Here is a 27,601-nt window from a genome sequence, read left to right as displayed (position 1 = left end):
CCTTTCAGTTCTCTTGAAGGCAGCGTATTGATTTTATATTAGGTCTGAGCTACCATCTGGCTGCTTTTCATTCCTCTGTTTTTATAAAGCGAGGGGAACAGAGAGAGAGAGAGAGAGAGAGACAGAGACAGAGAGACAGAGATCGAAAGAGACCGGGCACAAAATTCATTATGCTTTAAATAAAGACAGTGAGAGAAAGGGGAGCATACAGAGTAGTGTGTGTTTTCATGTGTGCGTATGACAGAGATAGAGTGTGTTTGTGCTTCACCACGAAAGTTTATGTTTGCAAGCATTATGTGTGTGCGTTATGTGCTATATTTATGCATATGGTTAGAGAAGGAATGGTGGGTAAACAGACAGCCAGGCTAACCGACAAAGTACGAAGAGCTCAGTTTGACAGCAGTTCCCTGACTATCTATAGCATTTTCACAGGGGGATCTCTTCACACACACACACACACATACACACACACACTACCCACAAGTCCCCTCATCCATTTCCTCATGGTTGTCCCCCATCTACAAAAATACAGATAGTCCCCAAGAGAAAAATCTCAGCCCCTGAGAGCAACAAATCTCTATCTCCCTCCATCTCTCCTTCTCCTCTCCCTCCCCATCCCTTAGGAGCTAGGTAAGCAAGCAGACTGCCTTGTCTCATTCCCTCCTATCATCCATTGATTTGTTTCATCAATGTGTGATCGTCTGATGACAAATATTTAACATCCTGACACAGTATTGATCTGAATACTGTGAGTGAAAAGGGAATTGAGGATGCCTTCTTCCCTCTCGGGGGTCAGGCTCATATTTGCCCTCTGTCTATGGTACATTCTGCAAAATGCATGCATCGTTTCCAGGTCTGCAGCGTAAATCATTGTCTAGATGGGCTGCAAAGTTCAACTGAAGCTGTGAAGCGGTACATTGATTTCGAATTTTATATTTATTTTAGATGCCAAGAAAATTGTTTTTTAAGTTACAGAGCTTGATCAGATACCAGAAGGATTCAGATGTCCCAGAGTTCATAGGAGGAATCGTCTGGATGACACAGAAAAGCAACACAGTTGAGTCAGAAATGCACTTGTGGGTTTCAAAGTTGAAAGACAATCAAAATGACAATAATTCAGATGTAGGACTTGATAACAAATTGGCTCATCTGGAGACACTCGATGACCAAGACGTCATGAGAGACACAAAAAATACAAAAATGCTGAATCTTATATGGCCGTGCTGCATATATGAGGATGCCACCGACATGCAGGATGCTGAGTGCAGTTGTCGGGTACTGAGCCTGCGCTGAGATCCAGGACTGTTCTGTGATTAATGGTAGGGGACGCGCCCCACTAATTGTGGTTCCTGACACAGGCACACGTCCCCAGACAAAGCAGGACAGAGCTGGAGCAGGGTGCCATGCTCAATCACCTTCCAGCAGAAAGCCTGTGTGCTGCTCTGGGGGGTTCGGAGGAAAGAGAGGTCACAGGATATCTGGTTGATGACAGTAGAGGAGAGCTCAGAAGAGACTGGGGTAACTAACCAACTGTGGGAACGTTCAGAGTTGGGCCACAAGGCTGGGATGCGGATTTACTTGAGACAAACAGAAAAGACAGAGTAACAGAAACTAGGGAGGTAGACCATCATGGGCAGGGAAGAGGGAGATTTACTAGGCCTTACTTTATCCTCACTGGATTATCCTCATTGGATTTGAATTTAAGTCTGCTTCTGGTCTGTGTAACTACATGCACCTGTTGCCGCAATATTGTATCATTACAGCCGCATTGTTTATTTGCATGCTGATGAGTTTTGGAATTATTCAAAAGTATATATAGGGACTTCATGTCTTTCCTCTCACCATATGCAAGTACCAGGTCCGTTAAATTCTCAGGAATCAGCATTTCCTTTCAATAAACTTTAACTCTTTTATTTTACAACATGAGTAAACATTTGACTCAACTGACCCATGGACTCGGTAAAGACCAAATACATGGCCCCAGCATGCAAATGCTTTGTGCTTCTATTCCACCTGCCGGCATCTTTTGAGAGCGAGGACAGATGGAGGTCATGAATTGGCTGCAGCGAGGGACTCCAGACACTCAGCTCTATCAAGAAATCCCTTTATGGGGGAGGGAGGCAGACTGTTTTCATATTGTTGCTATCAGTAAAGAGGGTACTACAATGGGAGCAGTCCTCAGAAAGACAGGATCTGCTGTGGTCTCTGTTAGCACTTACTTCATTAACTTTTTGGTGCCCAATACGTGCAGGAAATAGCTGCACTTTAAATTCATATGTTATGTACATACATTCCAGCTTTTTTCCAAGCATTTGTGTAGATGTATGTTTATGTGTTGGCATGCATCCATGAACATTTCTTAATTGTGCCCTGGACTCTCCACAGTTCTCTCGTAGTGGGTCCGAGTCATTCAAGCAGAGCACACCCCTCCCCACCCCCCCACTTGGACCCTCTTTGGCCCCCCAGGCCCCTGTGAGCTTCCCACAAAAAGTCCACAATGCTATTCAAACAATAGGCCAAGGGACAAAGAGCACATTTACACAAGTGGAGCTTTCTTTGAAAGCAAAAAGGCACTGTTTGGAAGATTTCCAAACCCCCCCCCCCCCCCCAAAAAAAAACCAGAGCCCCTTTTGCCCCTCTACACCCCACCTCTCAGTCCGCTAACTCAAAAAAAAAAAAAAAAAAAAAAAAGTTCACCATTCTAGTGATGGAGACGTGGGAGCCAAATATACTACACCAAGCCCAATCCCACCCGCCAATCCACAAGCACCCCCAATTTAGCCAAACCCCCTCTTTACAGGACAAAAGCCCTTTAGAGGCCGAGTGTATGTGAGGGCTCTGGTGGATACCATAGTGGCTTAAAGACCGTGGAGGCCTCTAAGAGACACTTCTTTTACTCCCAGTCTCCCTCCATTTCTCTTTCCTTCTCCCTCTCTCTCTCTTTCTCTTTCTCTCTGTCTCTCTCTCTCTCAGGCACTGAAAGGTTCAGCAAGGGGTAGAAAGAGTTTGGAGAGAGTGGGGAGGGGGCAGTAAGGGGGAGGGGAGGGTATAGAGGGTGCTCTTATGTCAACATTGTGGTATTTTCCCAAAGATGCATATCGCCTCTATACAAATAGGAGATGTATTTATAGGAGTACATAGAAAGCTGCATGAGAGGAGAGTGTTTGGCCGAGCTTTCTGGCCACGGCCCCCATGGCTCCATGGATGGTCTTCATGGCTAGTGAAATTGTTATTCTTTAGATGCGCGTTGGCTGGGAAACACACAAGTTCTCAGGCGACCACACAGTAGTCTCCTTCCCAACATGGCTGCCACGCAGAGGAGCCCATTGAAGGAAAAGGTCCAGCACCATACATCTTGACCAGGGCCAATATCACCAGGACTCTTTGTCACTGTGTCTCGCATGGCATGCGGTTAGGTAGCAGACATGTTCGGGAAAACATCTGTAACTCTTATTTTATGACGCACACCAGAAAATGAATACGCTAGTTTGGATCTAAAATAATCCATGACAGCAACAAATTCTTACTGAGGCTACATCCACACAAATACTCTGGAGTCTTCGAGCCCCTAAAATGGAGACTTTTGGAAACGCTGCTGGTCCCATTTTATTTTGAAAACTCCAGGGTTGAGTTTTAATTTGGACAGAGAAACTAAGACTTCTGGAAACGATGATGCAGACACCCACGTTCACTTCCTGATTAAATCTCATCAGTCACGACGTATCCTTCTCCCAATCTGTTTTTGTTGCCATGACAGCCTTATCCTTGTGTTACTTTCAGTAACAGTTCCATCTCTAAAGCAAAGAAATCTGTAGTCTTACTTTCCGCCATTGATGTTTCTTGTTCGCAGCATTTTCTGCAGCTTGAGCAATGAACTGCAGTCGATCTGCTTCCTGTTTACACCAGCATGCACATGCCCAGTGTACATGAAAGGTCATGTGATATGCATTTTCAGGGGTGTTAATACAGATGGAGATTATTTCTGATACAGAGCTAAAACGCTTGTCCTGACAGAGGTCCGTTTCGTTTTAAAACGCTGTTTTAAAATGGAAACATATTAGTGTGATCGTAGCCTGAGACAGTAAATTGCACAGCATGTCATTTAAGACTTTAATTCATTCGGCCGTTTGAGCCCCAAGAAAGCAAAACTAGTCACCAGAGCCTCACGTACAGTACATAACAATAACCTGGTATTCACAAACTGTCTGTGAGCATCAGAAACCTGTCAGCACAAGCTCTTGTCCTGCTGTAAAAGAGGTCAGCCAAACCAGACAGGCAGGTAGTGTGTCACTACAGGAATATCATGCCATACACAGACTGTGGTGAGTGTTTAAGGAAATTAAGCACCTTGGTATGAGCAAATACAAAGCACAAAGCTCAGCTTGAGAATTAGTCAACAAAAGGGAAGCACTTGAACCCTTTCTGATCCGTAAACCTGACCCAGCCCTGACAAAAGACAAAGCTTTGATCTATCAAATATATACTAGCCAGTCCCTAAATACTAGTCAAACCAGTGCCATTAATGACTCTGAACTTGTTGTTCTTTTGTACAATATATCCTCTGTGAACAATAGAAAGATGACAGATCTAATTGCTGTGTGTAATTCTGACCAAGGATTAAGTGGTTAAAATATCTAATCAACATACTGACACACATTCATGCAATGTTTTCCATGCAATGTTTTCCTCATCCAGTAACTAAACCTAACAGAGGATCTCCAGCTTCACTTTCACAGTGAGCAGTGTAATCAGCATTTATTCCCCAGCCGTCTCCCACTTTCTCCCCCATTCTCCCTCCCTAAACAGGCCCTCCCTGGTGACATGACAGTCTCTGCTGTTTGCTAACGGTGCACCTCTCTGTGCATCACATTCACAACAGGCTCTGCAATCCTACACAGCAGGCGAACACTACAGCGGCAAGCACAAATACACCTGAATAACACAGACAGGGTCCTGCAGGGAGCTCCAGTGTGTGTGTGTGTGTGTGTGTGTGTGTGTGTGTGTGTGGTGTGTGTGTGTGTGTGTGTGCGTGTGTGTGTGTGTGTGCATGTACATATCCTAGACAGCAGTGATGCAGGTTGATCACTAGCCCTGTTAGGTAGCATTGACGTCTCCACCTCGAGTTGGCACACAGGGGAGTTATTGATTAGCATTAAGCATCCATGCAGATGGCCAATAAAGAGCAGGTGAGCCAAAGAGAGCCTGGGGAGTGGGAAGCGGGAGATGTGTGTGTATGCGTGTGCCTGTTTGTGTGTGTGCATGGGACTGCAGGAAAAGGAGGTCGCAAGATGGTGCTGGGCAGCCAAAAACAACAGAGATGATGATGAAAACAGAAAAGTTAGAGGAGTCTTAAAAAGCCTGTTATAAAAATTGCCAAATATTTGCAGAAAAGATAAAGATTTGACTTTTCATTTTGGTTGTATACTTGGACCAATAATATATATATATATTGTATATATAATCAATATTTTGAAGTGAAGAAGGAGAGGCCTGGACTGAAGCAAACATTCAGACATGATGGGCACATAACACGCGACACAGGTTGTGAGCAGGTGGAACACGGAATTAATCGTCTTCTTCTTCCTAATCTACCAGGAAACCACATTTTCTAGTATTCCTGATGCTGCTGCTTCTGGCTTTAATATGGCGCAGGTTCCTGCACGCTTGTCAGGTAGTGTGCATCAGTTCACAACATCCCTGTCATATCTGTCACTTGGAATATACAGTCACCTCTGTAATTCACCAGTGATCCTCGGGGTACAAAGTATTCTACAGAGGTGAATATTCTTTGAATAGAAAATATTTAAGTGTCTTATACTCGGCACGAAATACTAAACTACACAGTCATTTTTGATTTCATGTCTGCCTTGCTTGACAATTTCTTGGAGTACTATATAGAATAAAGCCAACTACCAAAGTAAACACAAAAGCCACCTTTAACGTCATATTTATTGTTATTTAGTTACTCAATAAAACATATACAGATATATACAATATGCAGGAAAACAGACGACTGCACTTTACATATTATTAAAAAAAGAAAACAAAAAAAACAAAAATCAGTTCGTAAATTGCCGTCACAGTCCTCCATCTATTGTTTCAGAAATTCAAATTCAACAGAAGCTTTATTTAAAGATTACAAGATTGCCTAACACACAGCAAATTTTCTCTTATTATACATGTGCAATACCAATAGTCTTTTTTTTCAATTCCCTTATTAAACAATCCATTGACCTCCGTTTTCAGTTCCCATTGGATGAATTGTATATAAGCGGTTGAGGTCATAAGGTCGGTAGCAGAAGAGAAGAGAAGAGAAGAGAAGAGAAGAGAAGAGAAGAGAAGAGAAGAGAAGAGAAGAGAAGAGAAGAGAAGAGAAGAGAAGAGAAGAGAAGAGAAGAGAAGAATATTCTTGCCAATATAAAGAGGAGAGAATTACAACAAATCTTAAATGATTAAGAGCAGCAAATGATAAAGGTTAAAATTGGGAAAAAGTCATGTTCACAAAACATTGTTGGTTACATTCATGCATAATCACCCTTCTTCCCATCTTCCTCTAGTTCTGCTTCTCTGTGCTCAGCAGTACAGGCCTCGTTTGAGTGTGTGTGTGGGGGGTGGGGGGGGTGGGGGGGTATCCCTACTTCTGTACTTTAGGTAAATTTAGGGCAACAAACAGTAGAGTTGCCTCGACTGGAAGGTTAATGACACATTAGAGCTGTATTTGAGCATAACTGAGGTGAAAGCTGGCAATAGAGTAAAGGTTATGAGACCATGGTCAAGACTCAACACTGATATACAATCACAACCAATGACAACTGAATATCTCTTCTTCTGCTTCTTCTGGGTTTGTATTCTCCTCCTTTGACATTTCTTTATTTTTCTTCAACAAAGAAAATAAAATTAAAAAAAAATATTGATTTGAGGTTTTCCAGATTCGGGCATCGTTGAGTAGAGCCCCAGCTGTATTGTCCAGCAGTATGTGAGAGAGCGTCCTAAAGTGTGACTGCATGTATCAGAAAAAACATGGTATTTGCATGTGTATATGTGTACAGGTGCGTGTGTGTGTGTGTGTGTGTGTGTGTGTGTGTGTGAGCGTGTGTGTGTGTGTGTGTGTGTGTGTGTGTTTGTGTGTGCATGTGTGTGTATGTGTGTCTGTTTTCATGTTTGCATTTATGAGTGTAAATGTCTTTCTCTCCCTGAACAGGCAAGAGCTGCTCGCAGTAGCCTTTATCGACACCTTATCGTCATCATCCTCATCATCATTATTTGTCTCTTAATCTTTCCTTCCTCTTATTTTGTAATCTTCTGTCCTTCTTCCTGCTGGGCCTGCTTTTTTGTTCAAGTCAGTGCCGCCACGAATGTCCCAAAACGGTTGGAGATATCAGAGTGGAGAGAGCGCCAGGACGAGACGGGCCCCCCTCTGCCCTTACTGTCCCCCAGCTCATCTGTGCAGTGGACAGACAGGCACTGCAGGTGGTTCCCTCCACTGCTCCCACCTCCACCTCCACCTCCACCTCCTCCTCCACCTCCACCTCCTCCTCCTCCTCCTCCTCCTCCTCCGGCCCCGGGGCCCCAGCTCCAGCCTTACTCTGGGACAGCTCAGATTCTGCAGACAAGCACAGAGAGGAAAAGGTTAATTAAGACTGTGCAAAAATGAAAAACAACTTCAAGCAACTGGCATTCTCTGATACAGATGAACCATTTAAAATACACACTTTTAATTAAACCAGTGTCATTTTCACATCCCACTCTAAATCTGCACTGTGAAATTAATTCAACACTATTCCACCCCCCCCCATCAATACAACCTGAAAAGGAGGCTGTAAGCAAAGCTTCCTCTCCTCACACTCCACCTCCTCATGCCTGATATACACATGTGGAAACACACATAAATATACACACACTCATTTGCTCTTGGTCAGGCGTGTAAATCTGGAGCACTCCTGCATGACCTCCGGTCACAGGGTCAAAGGGCGCTGAGAAAACTGCCCTTTAACCCTGCTTGACCCAATTTACTGGTATAATGGATATGCCACGGTATCAACCCTGTGTCACCAAGATGTGCAGCCTCATTTTAAATGGTTGCACCACGCTTCCAGAAAATCCATATGCAGGTTGATTATACGTCACATGAAAGAGTTAATGCTGACGCCTGAGATGCATGCTTCACATATGGAGAAAAATCACTTTGTGCCGTGTAACGAAAAAATTAGTCAAGGGGAAGATTGACGAGGACAGGAAGTGCTTGGCTAAACTATACATAAAAGCGCAGTGTCACACTTCATCTGCTGAGCTTCAGACTGCAGCATGGTGAGGGAGAGGAGGACAGAAATGAAGAAAAGTTTTTAAAAGACACACAAAATAAGATAGGAGAATAGAGTGGCACTGCAGAAGAGGTAATGGAAGGGCTACGTGTTATGACACTAGTGTTGCATTGTGAGCTTTGGGTATTGCCTCCAAGCTAGCCCAGAGCACAGAGGAAATATGTGTGATGATGTTACGGATCCCTCACTAAAATCAGTCCGATTATTCTCCCATCTCCCCACCACACAGAACATACCACTGCCTTGCTCCATGTGGATGGTTGAAACAGATCAGTGTGCTGCACAAAGACACAGAGCTTCAAGGTGCAGGGACAACTAGGTGTCTGAGTGTAGAGACAGGTAGAAAACAGCTCTGACAAGCTGAGTTACATGTGTCAGAGAAGGGAGAGGCTGTGATAGACGACACAGTCTGGGCACAGAGGCTGCAGATCACAACACTCCAGTCAGTCTGCTGCTCACCTAAGAGAAAAGAGAAGCGCCGCGCCAACCTGCATATCATCCACAGCTGTATTTCCCCCTTTTAGCTCATCTTTCTCTGCTACTTAAACAGTTTTTATTTTGCTTTGCTTACTGTTTTCATCTCCCTCCCTCTCTGCTTTCACAAACCCTGAGGCAGCAGTGACACAGTGTTAACAAAACGCAGCCAGAGAAGATAAGGCCAGCCCAGGCCAGGCCAAGCCAGGCAGCTAGGACAACCAAGAGAAGCAGGCAGGCAGACATGCAGGCAGTGAGGCAGGCTTGCCCCCCAGCCTGTCTGGGCTGCAACCACTGGAATGGAAAAGTGGGGGGATTTGGTAAAAGGTCAGGCAGCCAAGCCTCCCGTTGTTCCCCGTTTCGTTTGTCTCTCTCACTGTCGCTCTCTGCAAATTTCTCCCTCTCTCTCTCTGTCTCTCTCTCTGTCTCTCTCTCTCTCCATCTCCCTCCCAAGGACTAGAGACATGGTGAAAGTGGGGGCTGAGGGTGCGGAGGGGGGATTTAAAGCTGTGTTGGTGGTGGCGGTGAGGAGATCTAACATTTGCCAGAGGGTCCAGTCATACACCTCAGCATGGCGGATCCCCGCCCCCTGCCAGTATCATCCCCCCACCCCAACCCACTCACACTCCCTCTTCCCTGCACTATGCCCTCCAGCACCCGCCAGCAGCTCATGCTAGCTGGGCACAGCAGGGTCCGCACCGGCCTGAATAGGCAGCCAAGCGTTCCCCTGGCTCACTGCTGACACACAGCAAACTGACAACACGCACAGCCAAAAACACACAACACGCCAACCACTGCCGCCGCTGCCGCTGCTATGCCCACACCAGCCCTCAGCTGCTGCTCCGCACACACACACACACACAACACACACACACACACACACACACACACACACATATGAACGTGCATGCTGAAACGCACACACACAATCCCAGCTAGACACATCACTCGGCTTCAATGCAAGGAAAAGAGGGGAAAACAGAGCTCAAATTACAAACATGACAACATACACACACTCAGATTTATCACTTGTATAATCTTAACATTCATGTTCAGGTATAAGATCATATTAAAAAAATCTTTTTAGGCACCAAAAACACAATTTGTTAAATTATGTCAACAGATTTTTTTTTGTTATTAATTTGTCAATTATCTCTTCAAGTCAAAGACTTGCATCCTTCTGAGTGAGCTATTTTTTACAGCACACTTTTCAATTAACAGCATATACAAAATCCTCTACTTGTAAAATAAGCCAAACACTTGACCACCACAGGATTAAAATATCACCCACTATTACAGGGTAGCCAAGGGGGATTCAGGGGATGTGATTTTTATGGAAAAATCAAGACACTACACTTAAATTGTAAGCATTATCCATGGCGGCGTATTCGTTCAAAAGTGGAAACGGCAGTGTGAAATTCTACATCACACAAGTCTAAATCCCAAATCACCATGACATTTTACAAGCAGGGAAATCTTTTTTTTTTTTTTCAATAAGATCTATCTTGTTATGGCTGTTCATTGACTAACGTAGAATTCATATCCACGGTAATATCTCAATAATAGCCTATTCATCTGAGGGGAACAAGTGCTTAGCATCAACAAGCGAGGGGGAAAATACCTAATAAAAAGGGAACAGTAACAGCATAAGCAGCTGCGCTGAGCCACAAATACACCTAAATATCCTTAACCACATTACAGCCAGAAAAGATTACCACAGTGATGTGGTAAGTAAATACTGAATTTAATGCGATGCACTTATATCGCTATATCTCTCGCCCCAAGTGCTGTACTTTGTTATTTAGTGTCTGGTGATGATTCTCACACACACACACACACACACACACACACACACACACACACACACACACACACACACACACACACACACACACACACACACACACACACACACACACACACACACACACACAAACACAAACACAAACACACACAAACACATAGCAGCAGGGTTTGGGAGCTGTCTCACAGACACAGCCAGAGACGATTTACAGAGATGAGTAGAGCTTCGAATGCCATGAAGGCAGGGAGCACAGCGCACAGCTCTGGTTGTCTGGTTGACACCAATGTGTCTGGGAGCTGACGGCCTGACACGGGTTTACATGTCATACCACACACACACACACACACTCTCGACACACTAGGAGCAATGCAGGGAGGTAAACAATGGCTGCTCGGAGACTGTATTGTCTAGTAATTTAATAATACGCGTTACAGCTTGTAATTATTTTTCTCAATTAATCTTAAAAAGACGCAGCACAGTTAGTTTTGTCACAGCTAAAAATAATGACAGTAACCTTAGAAGCTGAAACAGATGTTGTGTGTACTTGTGAAATAAGTGGAGCAGAAAAGGAAGTGAATGAAATGTTTTTCTTTAATGACAGAGAATAAAGTGCGCGTGAGAAGGTCTGAATCCACAAAGCTTCTTTCTGGTGCAAGTTCCTCAGCCCCGTCACATTGATTTCCCAGGCCCCACAATCCCATGCGGCAGGCCTCTGCCCTTTCTATCCCAAGCTCTATACTTCCATGACGACACTTCACCTTTAACCTCGTGCTCCCGAGGGCGTGACCCCATCCTCTCTGAACACAAACCAGCCCAATCAGAATGCTCCGCTCACTGACAAAAACACCCAAAGGCCTCCGCTCCTATGACAGTGTGTGACATCAGGTCAGATTCCTTTAGCATAACAACTACCACTATGGGCTTGTGTGAGGACTCTGTCTTTGTCAGCACAAAACAGCCGTCACAATCCACAGAGAAAAAGTCTGATTTGAAAAAAAAAAAGAGGGCGAGAAAAGGTCTGATTTTAACCAGGAGGGACACGGCACTGAGGAAAATGTTTCTGTCCGGCTGAAATATAACACCTTAAGGTTCTCCCTAAGATGTCTCCCCACAGTGTCAGAGATGACGGGACATGCAGTTCGGTGCCAAAAAATGATCAGAGGTAATTAAATCAAAATCAGATAATATCCTTCAACAGGAAAGTCTTAATGTAAAGTAGAAAGGGGCTAACAGAGGTATTAGCCCAGGTATCCTGTGCCCCAGGGTGAGTGAGGGGCATGTAAGGCTCTCTACAACCCCCTCCCCAACTCCACCCAAGTGGTGCAGTGTGACCTTTCCCTCAGTGCAGGGAGCATATCTGGAGAGAGCGGGGGGCACATTTCTCAGGCAAGGGCACAGGGGTTATTTTGGTTTGAATTTCCTCTCTGTTCTCTGGCCTGCAATATAAAGAGGAAGAAAAAAAAAGAGAAACTTGCCCAGGCAGGCATTGCCCCCAGCGTTTGTTACCTTTTCTCCAGCAACACACCCATTCCCATCGCCTCAAACTCATACCCACAACACACACACACACACACACACACACACACACACACACACACACACACACACACACACAACACACACACACACACACACACACACACACACACACACACACACACACACACACACACACACACACACACACACACACACACACACACACACACACACACCCTCTGGCCACAAGAAGTGCTTAGGAAACCAGACACAAATCAGAACATGGGAAGTGATTTAGTGCCTCCTTCATAACTCACAACCATGTCCAGGACCTGTCCAGCATGTCATCCAAGTCAGTGACATATTGATCTACTTCGCTGTCTCTATTTTGTTTCAACACAGAGCTGCACACTTTGTTTTCTGTCTCCACCTTTTTGGAAAAGGTCAACTACACGTGAGAACATTTTGAGATTAGACGCACCTGCATGACAGAGACTTTTATTTCGAATAAAAATGATAGTGTGTGTGTGTAATTATGAACTGAAGAGTGTAAACAGATCATTTTAATTGATGTAATTAAATATACTTAAAAGTGATATTGTGTATTGGGTCTTTTGCCTAAATGTGTTAACAGGTTACGTTATTAAGAAGGGACATATTTTAAAGAGATATAGTTAAATATCTATCTATATCTAATATCTGGATAAATATGTTTCCGAAATTTCTAGATACAGACAAGAATACACAATAGTCATGGAGCATGAAAGTGATGGAGAAAATGTTTTGAATTGAATTATTTTCTCTTCCATAAATGCAAATGGTAGCTATTACCCAGCCACTCGCCTCATGTGAGAAACTACAGATGTTCTCTGCAAGAAAAATAAAAAATAATAAAAAAAAAATTCTCTCCATCTCTGTTACTTTCTCTTTCACTCCATCAGTCTGTACTTCTGTCTCCCAGGAGAAACAGCTCCAGTGTCATAACTCATTTGTCAATTCCTCAATACAAATTAAAGGCGCCTGATGACTACCTGTATGGCAAATAACATAACTGCTGCTGGCAGCGTGACAACATCTGCACCTCTGAAAACGGGTGCACGCACACACACACACACACACACACAACACACACACACACACACACACACACACACACACACACACACACACACACACACACACCTTTTAAAATTGCTTGTATCATGGGTAACATATGAACCCAGGACACCTTTCAGGAGCTTTGTATCCAACTGCTTTTTTTTTCTTTTCTTTTTTTTCTTGTTTGGACCGCTCTCGCAGGCACTCAACCAAACACTGGACATTTGGAGGCATGTCACATCATACATCCACAATCGAAGGTTTGGAACTCCTCAGTCTGTGCATCTCCCGGATAAATTCAGCTTCCCATTCTCTGCTGCATCCAAAGAGAATATTTACCACATGCTGAGACAAGTTTTATTTTATTCTAACACCCTTCCCCAGGGAAAACAAAACACCGGATGAGTTGCTATTTTGAAGAGTTGAAAATCCAGCAAAGCAAAAGGCCTGACACCTTTGTTCATCTGTTTCTCTCTTCATCAGTCACAAGCACACTTCTTTAATAGGCTTCCTTTGACTGTCAGTACTGCTCAATGTCTTGCAAAAAACCCAGGAACATGGCGCACACACACACACACACCGAGCACATAAACAAACATGCACGCACAAACACTGTCACTTTAAATGCGTGATAGGCATTTTTCAGTCCTTCACTATTTACAAGTCAAGTAAATACTCTTAAATATTTTCAACACATTAGAATTAAGCGAGCGTGTTCCACCGAGCGAGACACCTGAGATCGGGAGGCTGAAGCCGAGAGAGCCTGACACCGAGTCTAAATAAATCAAACTTTATGTCTACAGCTGACAAATCCACACTATCAAGTTGCAGTGTCTACAAACCTGCCCTTCGTCACATACTCACGTGCATACCAGCACACGCACACACACACACACACACATAGATGCGTACAATCCCAAACATACAGCAAGAAGAAAAATATAACATGATAACAGTAGAAATAGTGTTATTTTCTCCATCCCCATTATAGGGAGTCTCTAAGATGTTGCTTTGTCACTGCAGTTAAGTATTTATGTTGCTGAAATCAGCACGTACAGACATAAACTAGCAGTTGTTTGCAGCCCCGATGAACCTGTCAATAACCAAGTCAACTTACAGGAGTTGCGTGAGGATGAATTATGACTTTTGGAAACAATATTACCAAGGCTAATTGCTATGATTATCATAATGATTATCATTACTGCAGTCCAGGAGTACGTGGGAGGCTTGGTAGATGTGTGTTGTTGAAAAAGTCAATATGAAACACCTTGCAATGACAGGTAAAGAACACAGACGGCCTCGAGCTGTTTTTTTGTTTTTTTTCTCACATTCAAGCATGTGCCAGTCACTTTCTTCTTTTTTTAGGAAAAGGAAATAGAAATTACTGGTGTGATTTGTGGGGTTGTTGTCGCTCTGAAATGTCAAAGCCAGGTAGTCTCACAGGATTGTTCTCCATGGTAGAATATCAATACGGCTCTTTCTGTGGATTTAAGTGCTTTCTAGTAGGTGTGATAAGATGCAAGTTCCTTCTTTTCAAACCTGTCAAAGTCAGAGCGACAGAGATTTGATCATTATTAGAGCTGTTTAAGGACTGATTATTGAGAGTGAAGAGTGAAACTGTTCCTCGGGGTCAACTGTGAAGTGTTTTAAGTGTGCTGATAAAGAAAGAAAGTCACTCAAGTGTATGTGGCAAAAACTGTGAAAAGTAAAAATAAAAATAACTGAATCACTTCCTACGCCTGCTGGTGGCCTGTTATCAAGACTATACATGAGTTTCCAAATGAACGGTCAGCTTCTGGCTAAGATATACAGAAGGGAACGGAAGAGGAAGAGCGTAAAATAATTTTTTTTTAAAAAAGGGGAAATAATATTAACTGACACCGTGCAAGTGAAGTTGCTCGTGTGCAACTCAACTCCTTGTGAGCGGAAGACGTCGTGTGGCACTCAAAGATCTGCAGGGTGTGAGCTTACAGCGGCAGGTATAACTGCGCCTTAGTGGAAAAACTTAAGCTACGTGCTGTCACAGAGCGAGCAGGCCAAATATGGGGTCCGAAGGGGGCCATTAGTGCAGCACGGCTCACTTTAAACAGGCACACAGGGACCACAGAGAGGGTGAGCTGGGATGCACTGGGTGAACACGCAGCAGCACTTTGTGAGTGCAGCTCCCCCAGAAATAGGCACAATTTAACTTTTATTTGTCCGCACGTTCAAACACTCAGAGGAAGGTTGCAGCAAACACAGTGTTGAATTTCTGCCCTGTGTCTTACTCATATCATAGCAAGATTAGTGGCTCCTGTAGTTTCTCCTGCTCTCCAGCGCTAATACAAACACACCTGGCACCAAAATGATCTGGGGTCCCTCTGAAGTTTCACAGTGTTTTTTGGTGGAGCTGCACTGAGCGACTGAAACACTGACTAAACTAAAAAATAAATTAATAAATAAAAAGGAAAAAAAACAAAAAACAAAACAAATACGTATCATGTATTAATATCTCAGGACAAAACTTCAACTCTAACCAGAATCTGATAACCGCACATAAAGTTGAATGCCTGACAACTAAATTCAATTTGTCTGTAAATTAAAACGAGAAAGCACTCAGTTCTGCTTATAATCTCAATAAATTAAATGTAAATGCATTTACAATTACATTTTCATTTTTAATTAGCTATTTAAAATAAGATATTTGTGTGTAAAGCTATGTATTAATTACTGTATATCAATATTGAACTGAGTAACCTGATATAGTGCTTATTGTGTAAGAATGAAAATAATTTATGCATAATTCAACAACACTCCTGAGAGAGCAAAATAAGGCATCTGCTGTATATGTAAACGAAATGGCTTTGACAAGAGCAGTTTTTGGAAGTTGACGGGTAGAAAACCGTTTCACCTGGGAGAAAAAAAATATATTATATCTGCCACCTCAGAAGACACACTTCACTTCTCAGCCTGTACTTTAGACTTCTGTAACAGTTAAACAGTAAAAACTATCTTAACAGGTTATGTCATATCGTGCTGATGATTAAAATGTTATTTAAACTCATAAGAGGGAAAATTATTTCCACTGTCGTTGGAATTACATAAACTCACTTTAACCTAATGTAAATAATCGTCTTTAAAGAATTTTCTTGACCAAGTTACATTTAGTGTTAATGAACTAATGGATTGGCCCGGTTTATTTTAAATTAGTCTCACTGACACGAGCTCCCCAATGGCAGAAGATTGAAGACTGAAAACCAGACTAACTGGTTAAGGTGGATATTTTTTGCAGTGTGAAAAGCCAGTGGGATGTTGGCTCTTATGGAACTACTATGACTTAGGGTATCTTAAATTATTATGTTATTTTGCTCCCTTCTGTGTAGCCTAAGCATCAAATTCAATCTCAAAATCCCCCTCCCCTCCCAAATACACCTCCACCCTTTTTTCATCTTTGCTGTCTGAAGCACTCAAATGAGAAACTGTCAGGAGCCGTGATTTGTGCTAACTAGCTATCGATCGCTCCAGAGCTGCATGCCTGCTGTCCATGCAGGGAGGGCTGAGAGAGGAGAGGAGAGGAGAGGAGAGGAGAGGATAGGAGAGGAGAGGAGAGGAGAGGAGAGGAGAAGAGAGGGAGGAGAGGAGAGGAGAGAGAAGGAGTGAGGAGAGGAGGGGAAAAGAGAGCAGAAAATAGACTATTCTGCTGTTTTTGTGAATTTGTGATGTTAAATGTGCTATCAGCCCCAGAGAAATGAAGACAGTGAATGCAACAGGGTGAGTGTGGCTGACTGCTTATCAGTGCTGGGTTTCCTACTCAAAAGAATACTCATTAATCATTATCAAAAGTAATGATCATCACTCCCTGGCATCAGGGAGTTTTTTCTTTTCAACAAACCCCCACAGCTCTGTTTTTTGTTGTTTTGTTCAGATTCTTATTTTTATAAATTAACAGAACCCAGTTACCTCCTTTGAAAATGACAACGGAGGAAATCATGGGGACAAAAAAAGCCACAATGTTCAATGACCTTGTCATTTTGTCAGTTAAATTAGCTGAAAGGACCAGTTGAGAGCAATCAAATAGAAATCAAATAGCTGGATGGAGGGATGTGCTATAGTTTGATCATTCTGCCTCAAATTAATATCTTCATTGCCTGTTATTTTTCTCTTCATTTATAATGAGAGTGACCAATGATATTAGCTTACCGCATCAGCCGAACTGGTCATTCACAGTGTTCCTTCATGTCATAGTTTTTAGTGCTACCACCCGACACCCTGTGCTCAGTCTCATATAAACAATGCGCCTGGAGTCCAGACTCGGCGCGGTGCGCGCCCCCGCCCCTCTCTGCACCCGCACTGATCAGAACAAAGAGGCGCTCCAAACGCGCTGAGCGCTTTCCACAAATATATATATATATATATATATATATATATATATATATATACGTATGTATATATACATATGTATATATACGTATGTAAATATATATATGTATATATATATATACACACACAAACATTATTATACATCCATACATCCACAGGCCTTTTGGTATCTTAACCTTTACAGTGGGTCGCTCTTTCAAATTTTTTTATGTAGCCACGTCAGACATCTCTGTCTTGGTTTGGTTTGAAATGATTTGAATAAAGCCAACGGAAAAAAGAAGACAAGAAACACAAGAGGGAAAAAACGACAAAATAAATATAAAACTGACATATTCTGATACACAGCTTACGACTACACTGATTCTGCAATTATAATGCATAATAATGCAAACGACTCGTTTTCTATTATAATTGCTGCATACAAAGTATTATTAAAATAATATAATAATGAAGCAATAATAAAATGAATAAAACATTATTATCATTATTTATCATTATTGTAATTATTATTATTATAAGAAGAAGAAGAAGAAGAGGAAGGAAGGAGAAGTAATATAAGGAAAAACTAATCCGCAGCTGAACAACGTTACAGTAAAATTAGTTATCTGCATTTTGATTTACAGCCACCATAAAAACATTGAGATAAAACTGCTTGTATGAAGCTACATTTGCAGATCGTAACAATATCTCTCCGTCTAGAAGAAAATCTGCCTCTATGCCTTTAGGCCAGAAGATTTAACATTTCCCTTTATTAAACCTGTGTTTGTAAGAGACTCTCGCTTTAATTCCAAAAATATTTTACTCTGACTGGGTTAGATAATAAAAATAATAAATCATTTCAAAGTGAAAATAAATATTCACAAATGGTTTAACAATAGACAAACCACATTTTTAAACTAAATACTAAATGGTATTAAAAGTTTTATAAATCCACAGTTTCCTACAGAAAATAAATCGAAAAGTGAAAGGCTGTATAATGTCACCATGATATTTAATCCTTGAAATCCTGCCCTGCCAATCTAAAATCAATCCACTATTATCCCATGGTAATAACAAAAACAAACACGTAACAAGGCGAGGGAAACCCCGCTGCGCAAACGCATATCCTCAAAAAGCTATTAATCTTCTCAATGTAGTTGTTCACCCTGAAAACCGAGATAAAGAACCACAGGAAATGTTTACTTTTCTTGAGCTGTTCTTTTGAAGTGCCTCTACAATGAAGAAACCTATAAAAAAAATACGTTGTAGAGAAGGTACAAGGTTTCCTGTGTTCAGTCAGATGGCATTTAAAACCGCTCTGATAATCATTCTTTACATTCCTCAGTACGGACTCAATTTAACAAGAAAGAAATACCACATCAGTCTTTTTTTCTTAATAAAGCCTTGAATTAAATTAATTATCTTCCTATATCCTAAATCTGTAAATTCAAAGAGACGTTAGAGACTAGTTAACAGAGGCGGCTGCTGTCTGGCCGCACGATGTGGACATAAGGTCCTTTATTATCAGCGTTACCAAAGCATTTCACATATTATGTCTGTGGTGTCACGCTGCATTTCAGATAAAGTAAATAGCATTTTAAGAATGAAAATATACTAATTTTATGAGCAACACTGATCAGTTGGTGTGGCCTGAGTTGCATGTGTGAGAGAGTGAGTTTTAGACACAGAGGGTGAGAGAAAGACAAAAGGAGAAGTAGTTAGAATAGAACCAAAAGAATGAAGACTAGTTGATTACCTTCTTTACTGTTGTTTTGGCTCTTATTTTTTTCCCAGGGTCCCATGGCCTTGTCATCCTCTGACCCATCCATCATGGCCTTGTCACTGGGCACGTACCAGGTGGCGTGCTGCTCTGCCATGAGGGTGTCAAGGTCAATAGTGCCCATTGAGCCCTTCCCAGCATCCGGGCTGCAGCTCGCCAGCTCATTGTCTCCGTTCTGAGAGGGACAGTCGCCATTCTTTTTGCCATTCTTCATGGCCAGGGGCTGGTCCTCAGAGATGCTGAATTGTTGCCGCTGTAGCTGGATCTGGGCCTGCAGAATCTCCAGAGGATGGATTTCTTCCTGGCCGGAGGTGCTGGATGGGGTGCGTACCTGCTCCACCCCAGGAGTGCCCGGGTGGCTCACCCCACTGGCCCCTGTGCCCCCACCAGCATTCAGTCCGTAGCTGTCTGGTGTCGAGGTAGTATGATTGTTAATGCCCATGCCTAGGGGCTTCTGTCCATTTATCAGCCCATGGTCACTCCTCTGCATTTTGGGTGAGCCGGTGATCATAGGGCTGCGGTTAGGCTTGGTGGCTGAGGCCCCTCCTGCATCTGAGCTGGAGGACACCTCATCCTCGTTGCCATAGTGGGTGCTGACATCGTCTGGAAAGTCCACTCGTGGTGAGCTACTGTCAGACTTGGCGACACTTTGAATGCCACTGTCCAAAGAAGACATCAGGTCAGCCTGGTCCCCCAACATTAGGTCGCCTCCTTTTCCCCAAGAGGGTGATTGGAGGTGTTTCTCATGGGGCGTGCCCCCACCCCTCTCCCCAACGCCAGCCGAGGGGGTCTGCTGGCCTGGACTTACAACAGGGTTACCATTGTCAGAGGAAAAAAAAATTCCAGGGCTCACATGTCCACTGTCTCTTTTTCTCCTCCCTCTCCCTCTCCCACTCCCTGTTGTTGCCTTCCCCTCACTGCATGGGGTAGCGTCCATGTTGTAATTTGGGGAGAGGGCACTGGCTTCCCCCTGCACCGTCTGGCTTTGACTTGCAGGCTTAGAGTTGCTATTCCCGGTGCCAGGCATCTGGCTGTTCTGGGAAGTGCTGCTCTGAAAATATTCAGGACCAGCACTGCCAGTCCCATTAGATGTGCTGCTATTAATGTCCTGCTCTGTCTGACTCAGTTTTCGCTTGCCCTCATTTTGGTTCTTCTTGTTGAATGTTACGTTAAGATTGGGGGCCCCTAGGCTAGCGATCATGTTCTGGCAGGCCGTGGAAAGGGCCGCCAGACAGCTCTGGCCGAAAACACTGTCTTTAGTGCTGGTTTTGCTGAAGTTCCCGAGGGACAGAGCTCCAAGCTTACTAACAGACGACCGCTGGCCTGAGGGGAACTCAGACTGAGGAGGGTAGCTCCCCGGTGAGGTGCTCACCCCCTGGGGAGCGCTGTGGGCTGGCCCCTGACGGTTAGCCCCTCCATAGGGAAACGTTGGCTGTGCTCCCATTGGAGGTGCAGGGAAGTCAGCTGGCCGCCTCTCTGCTGGTGCATTCGGATGCCCTGTTCCTGCTCCTGGAGACTGCATTTGTGAGAGGTTGCCCATGTTGCCGCTGAACTGTGAGTGCATGCCCGGAGAGTGGAGAGCCTGCACATGCCCGTCTCCTGGTATTCTCATGGGCTCCTGCATGCCCATGCCCGGCCTAAACATCATCCCAGCCCCGTTCTGCTGTAGCCCCATGTCATGGGGCCCCGATTCATTACCCGCTCCACCCATACGCCGTGACATCATCTCCCCCGGTGGGTGGGACCCCTGGAACCAGGAGTTCTCCTGAGTGACATGAGGATTTTGTCCATCAATGTTGGGCATCCTGCCACCATTCTCCCTGTCAAAGTTGGGCTGAGGCATGCTCCCGACTGGGCCTCCGTGAGCCATTGGGCCAGGAGGTACATCGCCGTGGTGACCCAGCTGCTGCAGACTGGGCTGTCTCATCCTCTGCTGCTGGTTGCGAGAGGCCATCTGTTTTATCATCATTGCTGCGTTCTGGCGCTGCTGCAGAGACTGCTGCTCGGGCCCCGGATGCTGCAGGGGACCTGGTGGGAAACCTTCACTCACAGGTGGGGTGAACTCTCCAGGCAGGCCGGGGTAGGCAGAGGGAGAGAGGTGGTTATCCATACCACCACACCAGCTTTCACCCCCATGCGCATTAGGAAAGTCAAATCTAGGCCTTTTCGCCATGTTCATATAAGGAGAGTCAAAGTGTTGCAGCCTCTGATTTGGGGGCTGTTGAGAGGGAGGAGGAGCTGGCTGTTGCATATTAAACATGGGGTCCCCATAGGGGTGCAGACCCCTATTTTCCAGTCTGTGAATGGGATATTCAAACTGGTTGTGTTGGCCAGGCATCATGACCCCTCCGTCCAGAATGTTAGGGTTAGTAGAGCCGGGCTCAGCCTGAGGGGGTCGGGGGAGGCCAGGGGGGCATGAGTTCTGTCTGGCTATCAAGCTAGCCTGTTGTTGCTGCTGCATGAGAGGATGCCTCGCACTGACCCCCGGCTCCATTCCCACGGGCACCTTCCGGCCATTTCCAAACCGCTCAAAAAACACTCCATGCTGAGGCTGCTGGGGCTGTGGTGGTGGCTGGTGTCCCTTAGAGATGCCCTGCATACCTGGTGTCCGTGGCATGCCAGGGTTCCCTGGGAAATTTCCGCTGGGAACTGGCCTTCCTGGCCCAAAATGTGGTAACTGAGATTCTGATTCTGATGGGGAAAAAACAGGTACATCAAAATGTCCAGATGGTGGCTCACTGGGGAAGTTATACTCTAATCCCTCTACAGCTCCCTGGTTTGGCATCCGCCGAGGCTCCAGCCCATGAGACTCAGAGGAGGAGGATGAAGAGGACGGGAGGCCATGGAAGGATGCTGCTCTGTTAGGCGACTGGTCAAGGGGTAGACAGGGGGCAGGGACAGCGTGGCTGCCACTGGGAGGCCCGTGATGTTGAAAGTCAGGCATGTTACCAGGCCGCTGTTGCTGCTGCTGCTGCTGCTGGGGAAAGCCATCCCCTGCCTGTCCCTCAGCGAGAGGATCAAATCCTTCTCCAAAGCCCTGCTGTGGTCCCATGCCATTGTTGTTGTAGCCCATTAGCCTGCCACCATGCAGGCATGATGACCCTGGCTCCGGGCCGCCAAAATTCCCACTGAAATGAGGGTGATGTTGGTGGGGGTGAGGTTGATGGCCGTGGGGGTGTCCTTGATGAGGTTGCTGGTTGTTAAAAAATCCATGCATGGGTCCTTGCTGCTGCTGCTGCTGAAGTCCGCCGCCCGCATGCATGTCCGAGTGGCCCCGCGGGTGAAAGCCCCCGTACTGCTCTCCGTTCATGTTCATATTGAGCCCGAGCATTTGCGGCTCGCTCAGAGGGCCCATGGCGGGTTCCACGGCTCCCGGCGGGCCTCCAGCATGAAAACCTGGGCTTTTATAATGGGAGCCCATGTTCAATCTAGGTTGGTTTATGTTTCTCTCTGACTGGCCAGGGTTTCTGCTATTAATCTGAGAACCAAACTGCTCCAGCCCAAACATACTCCCTTGCAATCAATCCCACATGACGGCCAGTTTGCCAGTTTTTCCGTCTGTCCCCAAAAGCAAAAAGAAAAAAAAAGGATATAGAAGAAACGATTCAAATGTTTGTATAACACTGCTGAACAAACTACTCTATCTACTTTAAATGCTGAAACTCACCGGATAAGTTCTCATTGTTGTGGATCAATTGTTTTTGTTTTTCAACTTCTCCAAGGACGCGGAGGAGAGAGGGGACAGACTGTGTCCAAATACGCACGTAAACTGTGTCCCTGTCCTGGATTTTGCGCGTGCACTTGACTGCTCTTCTTTTTGTCTTTGATTAAGCAGACAAATACAAAACAGTGCTATTTAACTTGCTGCAGGAGCGATTTATCATATTCCAAAGTTTTTCTGTGCGCATTTCTTCAGGGCGAACATGACACGAAACATCTCGCTAACAAAATAAAAAGGAGAGCGATGAAGAACTGGAGCGATCGAACAGGGAATATGACAATTTCTGTCAGCTAATTCATTATTCCAGTCCAATGTCAAATGTCCCAGAGCGACTTTTTGTAGAAGGTCCCATACTGGAAACACGGGGAAAAGTCCAACTGGAGCCGTGTAGTTCAAACTACCTCTGTGGCTATGAGGGGAAAAATCTTTCTTTAAATAAATATACTGCCCACCGATCTCCCTCAAAAATCTCGGCAATTGCTGAGCAGGCGTGAGGCTAGAAGTCCAGTGTGACGGAAAAGTCCACAAACACGGTTCTCCAACCCAGGCGCCGGAGAACCGGAGCGTCCGTTTACGCGACCTGGACCCGGAGCAGCGCGGCGTGCACTACCCGCACTCCACCACGACGGAGCGGCTTGACAGCATCCTTCACCCGCTGCCGGTCATGCGCCTTGCAGCGAAGCGCCGTGCCGTTAAGTCCTTTCCAGCGCGTCTCGTTCCTAATGTGCGTCCCTCCGTTTTTTTTTGTTACCGAGTCTTGTCTGCTGTGGTCTGAGCGATTCACTGATACACTCACACTCCGCTCTGCCGCTTGGCGCTGTGTGAGATCAACGCGTCCAGAGGAGCCAGCAACAAGTTTTGCATTTCTGCAGCCACTTCCATGCATGAGGCCTCAGCCAATCAGAGCCGCCAAAGAAAGCATCGAGGGCGGGACAAACGCTTTTAAGGTGGTCCGCAGACTGAATGAGATTGTAAACGCTTCAGTGTAAATCAGATCATAAAAATGGATTTCACTTAAAATGTAATGTTTTGACCTAAACAGATAGCGCAGTATTTTCACAATAAAACCAGCCATCAGATTTGATCTGGATGCTGTCTAGCACATAAAAATATTTCTGTTCCGGAGGGATCGCATTAACCTCTTTGTTCATTATACCACTGATTTTTTTGTCTACAACCGCCTGGTGAGGAAACACTCCTGCAACTCTCATATCCTCTAGAACAGTGCTCCAAGTGAAATTCTGCACTTTGTTTTTTTTCATGTAGTTTAGATCTCTTCACATATGAACAAACTTTTTCTCGCCCTTGCACTGATCCATGCAGTGACCAGAACTTCAGTGGACCCGTGTCATCTCCATTGCAACATGTGTTCAACAACACACAATGCAATATGCGATGGAAAACAGACATATCGTCATATAGTTAAATCACTAACAAGCTTGAACGACTAGATGATCAACTAGTTGTTCGTGTTTATAACTTGGACACAGTCACGTCAGATGAATCGGTGTCACTCACCAACGCTGAGGTCACGAGCCGGATGTTAGACTTGTTCTCATGCGTAAGCAGTTTTTTTTTTTTGGACGAACAGGCCACAGCTTTTAATGTGAGACCTCACTCACAATCAATGCCGAATAGTGAAATCGTCCCATCCTGGCCTCATTAGGTTGGCCTATAGCACGTGCTGACTGAGAAACGACTCCCTGTCCTATCAGAAATGTAGCCTAAATATATCTAAAGCTGATATTGATGCTGGGATGAAGGTATAAATTAGACTGATATCATAAAGTGTGGTCATCACACCCCTGTGACCAATCAAACCTGCCCCTGTCTTTGAGTGTGAACCTATAAGTCCCAAAGGGAAAAATCCTCCTTAAAAGACCATCTGAACTAAATCATGTGGATGATATTGAGCCTCGGTTCCGATAATCAATAGCATTCTCTTAGTATTATAGTCTGTAAAATAGAACATTTTGCACGGCCAAATTAGAATAATTAACTTGATGAATTAATTAACTGTATGCCTGGGTAATATTAGCCAAGATTATGTGTGTAGGGTTAAATGGAGCTGTAACCAAAGATTAGACATGAAATAATAGAAAATAGCCTATTTTCCTGTTTATGTAAGTTTGAGACACAAAGGTTCCAATATAACAAAGTCAGCCTAAATACTGTGTGTATGACACTAATTAATGTCCTAATTGTATTCGATTAAGACTAATAACCCACTTTTTGTTACATTTTAATTTTATGATAGCCTATACTTTTTCATAGGTATGTGTTTTATGTGCCGTTATGTAATTCAGAATGCGTTTTAACATTGTCTGTAGCTCTCATATCAGACTGTCTTTGTGTGTAGGTCTTTAAGTGTATGTATTTAATCCCTTGCGATTTTTTGGGATACCTTGGCTCTTGCTCTTCTCGTGAATTTTGACATGGCCGAGTTCATATTCATTTTCCTGTGCGGATTTTATAACCACTTTTTTTTTTAAAAAAAGAGACAGAGATATGTAGCCAATTTAAAAATATTCCAAATGTGCTTTAGTCTACAATGGATCCAGGATTGTGTGTGTATGCGAGGGGGTGTCTTTCCCTCCTAAGATTAAGAGAACTGTGTAATTATTTGAAATAAAGGAAACATGTGGGATTAAAATGTACTTTCATTCACCACCATGGATGTTTTCTTTGGTGAAAGGAGAACTCTATATTATATCTTTCCGACATTGTGGACAGTGGGCATTTAGAGAATTTGCTGTCAGACAGCTCTGTACCTTTAGGTGGGGTGGAGGGATGGGAGGGGGGAGAACCAAGAGGACTTTTACCAAACAGACACAGTGCCACCTAGCGGCTGGCGTCAGTGAGAGTGGCAGATAATTGGCCACTTTGATGCTGAAGCTCTCAGAAAATAGTTTTACATAATACTGTAATATACTGTAAAGACTAAATTTAAATGCAAATATAAGTATAAAGCAAACAAATTACACTGTGGTTTATATAATTAATATATATTTACATTATACATATAGAATAATTTACTGCTAATCCTTTATCAAAAATAGTTAAAACTTATATTTTTACTAAAGCAGTACAGTTTTATTTTGAAAAAAAAAAAAAAAAAAGATTTTTCAACCCCACTAAATCAGTCTTGTTATTTTAAGGGAAGCCTCTGGGAACCAGTATTAGTTTCCTTTTGTTCTGGTTGAGGTAAATGGGAAGGAATACTATGATGTATGTGTATGATTTTTCCCGATAAATGTAGGTATTGTACACTTCATTTTCATGTTGTGGGTGTTTCAGCTAACGCATGAAGTAGCCTCCATGAGATGGTAATTTTAGCTAAGCTGTGTGTAAAGAAATAAGCGGCTCTGTATCCCACAACTGCTGGCTTACAGAGGTAAACAATATACCCAGCCCTGCAGCTTGAGGGGAAGGCTGTATGTCAAGGGTGAGGCTGGAAACAGGTCAGGACAAGGCACTGAAAGGTGCTGGGAAGTGTGTATATTTGGAACTTTGGAGGTGTGGATATGCACTGCTTGCAGCTGAGAGGACAGCAGCTCAGAGTGAGGAGGCAGGGATAGACAGTGATTGTGTTTTGAAGGAGACATGGTGTAAAGTACCTGTCTTCTAGAGAGGGAAGGAGAAGCATGTTGAGTTGCTGAGACGTTCTGAAGGCTGCTGTTGCTTGTGTGGTGTGTTGCTAAAAAAGATCACACTGTCTCAGTATCACCTTGCTGGAGGACCGCCTCCATATCTGAGAGCCAGCTCGATGCAGCATCATTAGAGACAAACACAAAAGTGTGTGCATATCAAACTGTTTCAGCTGTGTCTGCCATCACTGCTCTGTGAAGCCCCTTAGAAATAGCACAATTCATGTTCACTTCTCAACCGATAAAAGGACTGGTGTATCACAAAATCCCATTAACAGCACTAGAAACAAGTATTCTGCAGTTCAACAGCAGAAAAAAAAAATCAAGATATTGTTCTATCCGACTGTAATACTAATACCCCTGTGATACAGTTCCTGCTAGCTCTGTCTACAGTCCTCTCAAATGGAGACAGACAAGTTAAGTATGACAAACCGATGGCATGGTCTCTTTCCCCCTGAGTCCCCAGTGATGATAAATGCAGCTCAGAGCTGCAGCTCAGGCGACGTCATGACAATGGACAGTCTACAGGCTTTCAAGCACTGTCACAATACCACACTTCTCTGCAGTGATTTAGCACTCAATTTGTCTCAATATTTTACTCAATAGGAAAAGATAGCAGAAGTGGATGCCCCTCTCTACTCTTAATTCATGGTGTTAAGCTTTTCCTCCTATAGACATATATTACTGTGGGGGTTGCCCAAAGAGACAGTTCCTTTCCTCGTTGGGGGGGGGGGGGGGGGGGGGGTCGTCATCCTGTGCAGTTGGGGCAGTGTGGTGCAGAGCCTCTGTCAGTCAGCTGAGCCATCACAACTCCCCGGGTCAGGGCGGGTTAAACAGCATCTGTCATCCAGAGAAGTGCCATTGTATGAAGGGGAGGGATGCGACAGACAACGCCCCCGCACCCCCCCCACCCACCCACCCACCCCCGCCTCTCCGGTT

At 44.2% G+C, this 27,601-nt stretch overlaps 1 protein-coding gene across 2 annotated transcripts; it reads right to left on the bottom strand.

Moving 5' to 3' along the window:
* Nucleotides 1-5,931: 5,931 nt before the first annotated feature.
* On the bottom strand, nt 5,932-23,938 carry mn1b (meningioma 1b). Of its 2 annotated transcripts, none has more exons than XM_056376781.1 (3): nt 19,271-23,938; nt 7,564-7,603; nt 5,932-7,513 (listed from the first exon to the last, which is right to left on the bottom strand). In XM_056376781.1, exons 1-3 carry the CDS (start codon nt 22,800-22,802, stop codon nt 7,336-7,338), a joined length of 3,750 nt encoding a protein of 1,249 aa, XP_056232756.1. In that variant the 5' UTR covers nt 22,803-23,938; the 3' UTR covers nt 5,932-7,335. The 2 variants fall into 2 exon arrangements, with proteins under 2 accessions (XP_056232756.1, XP_056232755.1); XM_056376780.1 differs by having other exon boundaries at nt 5,932-7,603; nt 19,271-22,852; nt 22,962-23,937.
* Nucleotides 23,939-27,601: the final 3,663 nt, after the last annotated feature.

The sequence above is a fragment of the Seriola aureovittata genome, chromosome 5, assembly GCF_021018895.1.
Source record: "Seriola aureovittata isolate HTS-2021-v1 ecotype China chromosome 5, ASM2101889v1, whole genome shotgun sequence".
Taxonomy (NCBI): domain Eukaryota; kingdom Metazoa; phylum Chordata; class Actinopteri; order Carangiformes; family Carangidae; genus Seriola; species Seriola aureovittata.
The sequence above is the reverse complement of the archived record's forward strand: the minus strand, read 5'-3'. Positions and strand labels throughout refer to the sequence as shown.

Excerpts from the sequence above, each read along its gene's own strand:
- mn1b (XM_056376780.1), bottom strand. The coding sequence starts at position 22,802 with ATGTTTGGGCTGGAGCAGTTTGGTTCTCAGATTAATAGCAGAAACCCT. Across the intron at positions 7,604-19,270 it reads CCAAAACAACAGTAAAGAAG|AATCTGAGCTGTCCCAGAGT; the intron begins GTAATCAACTAG and ends GCTTGTCTGCAG.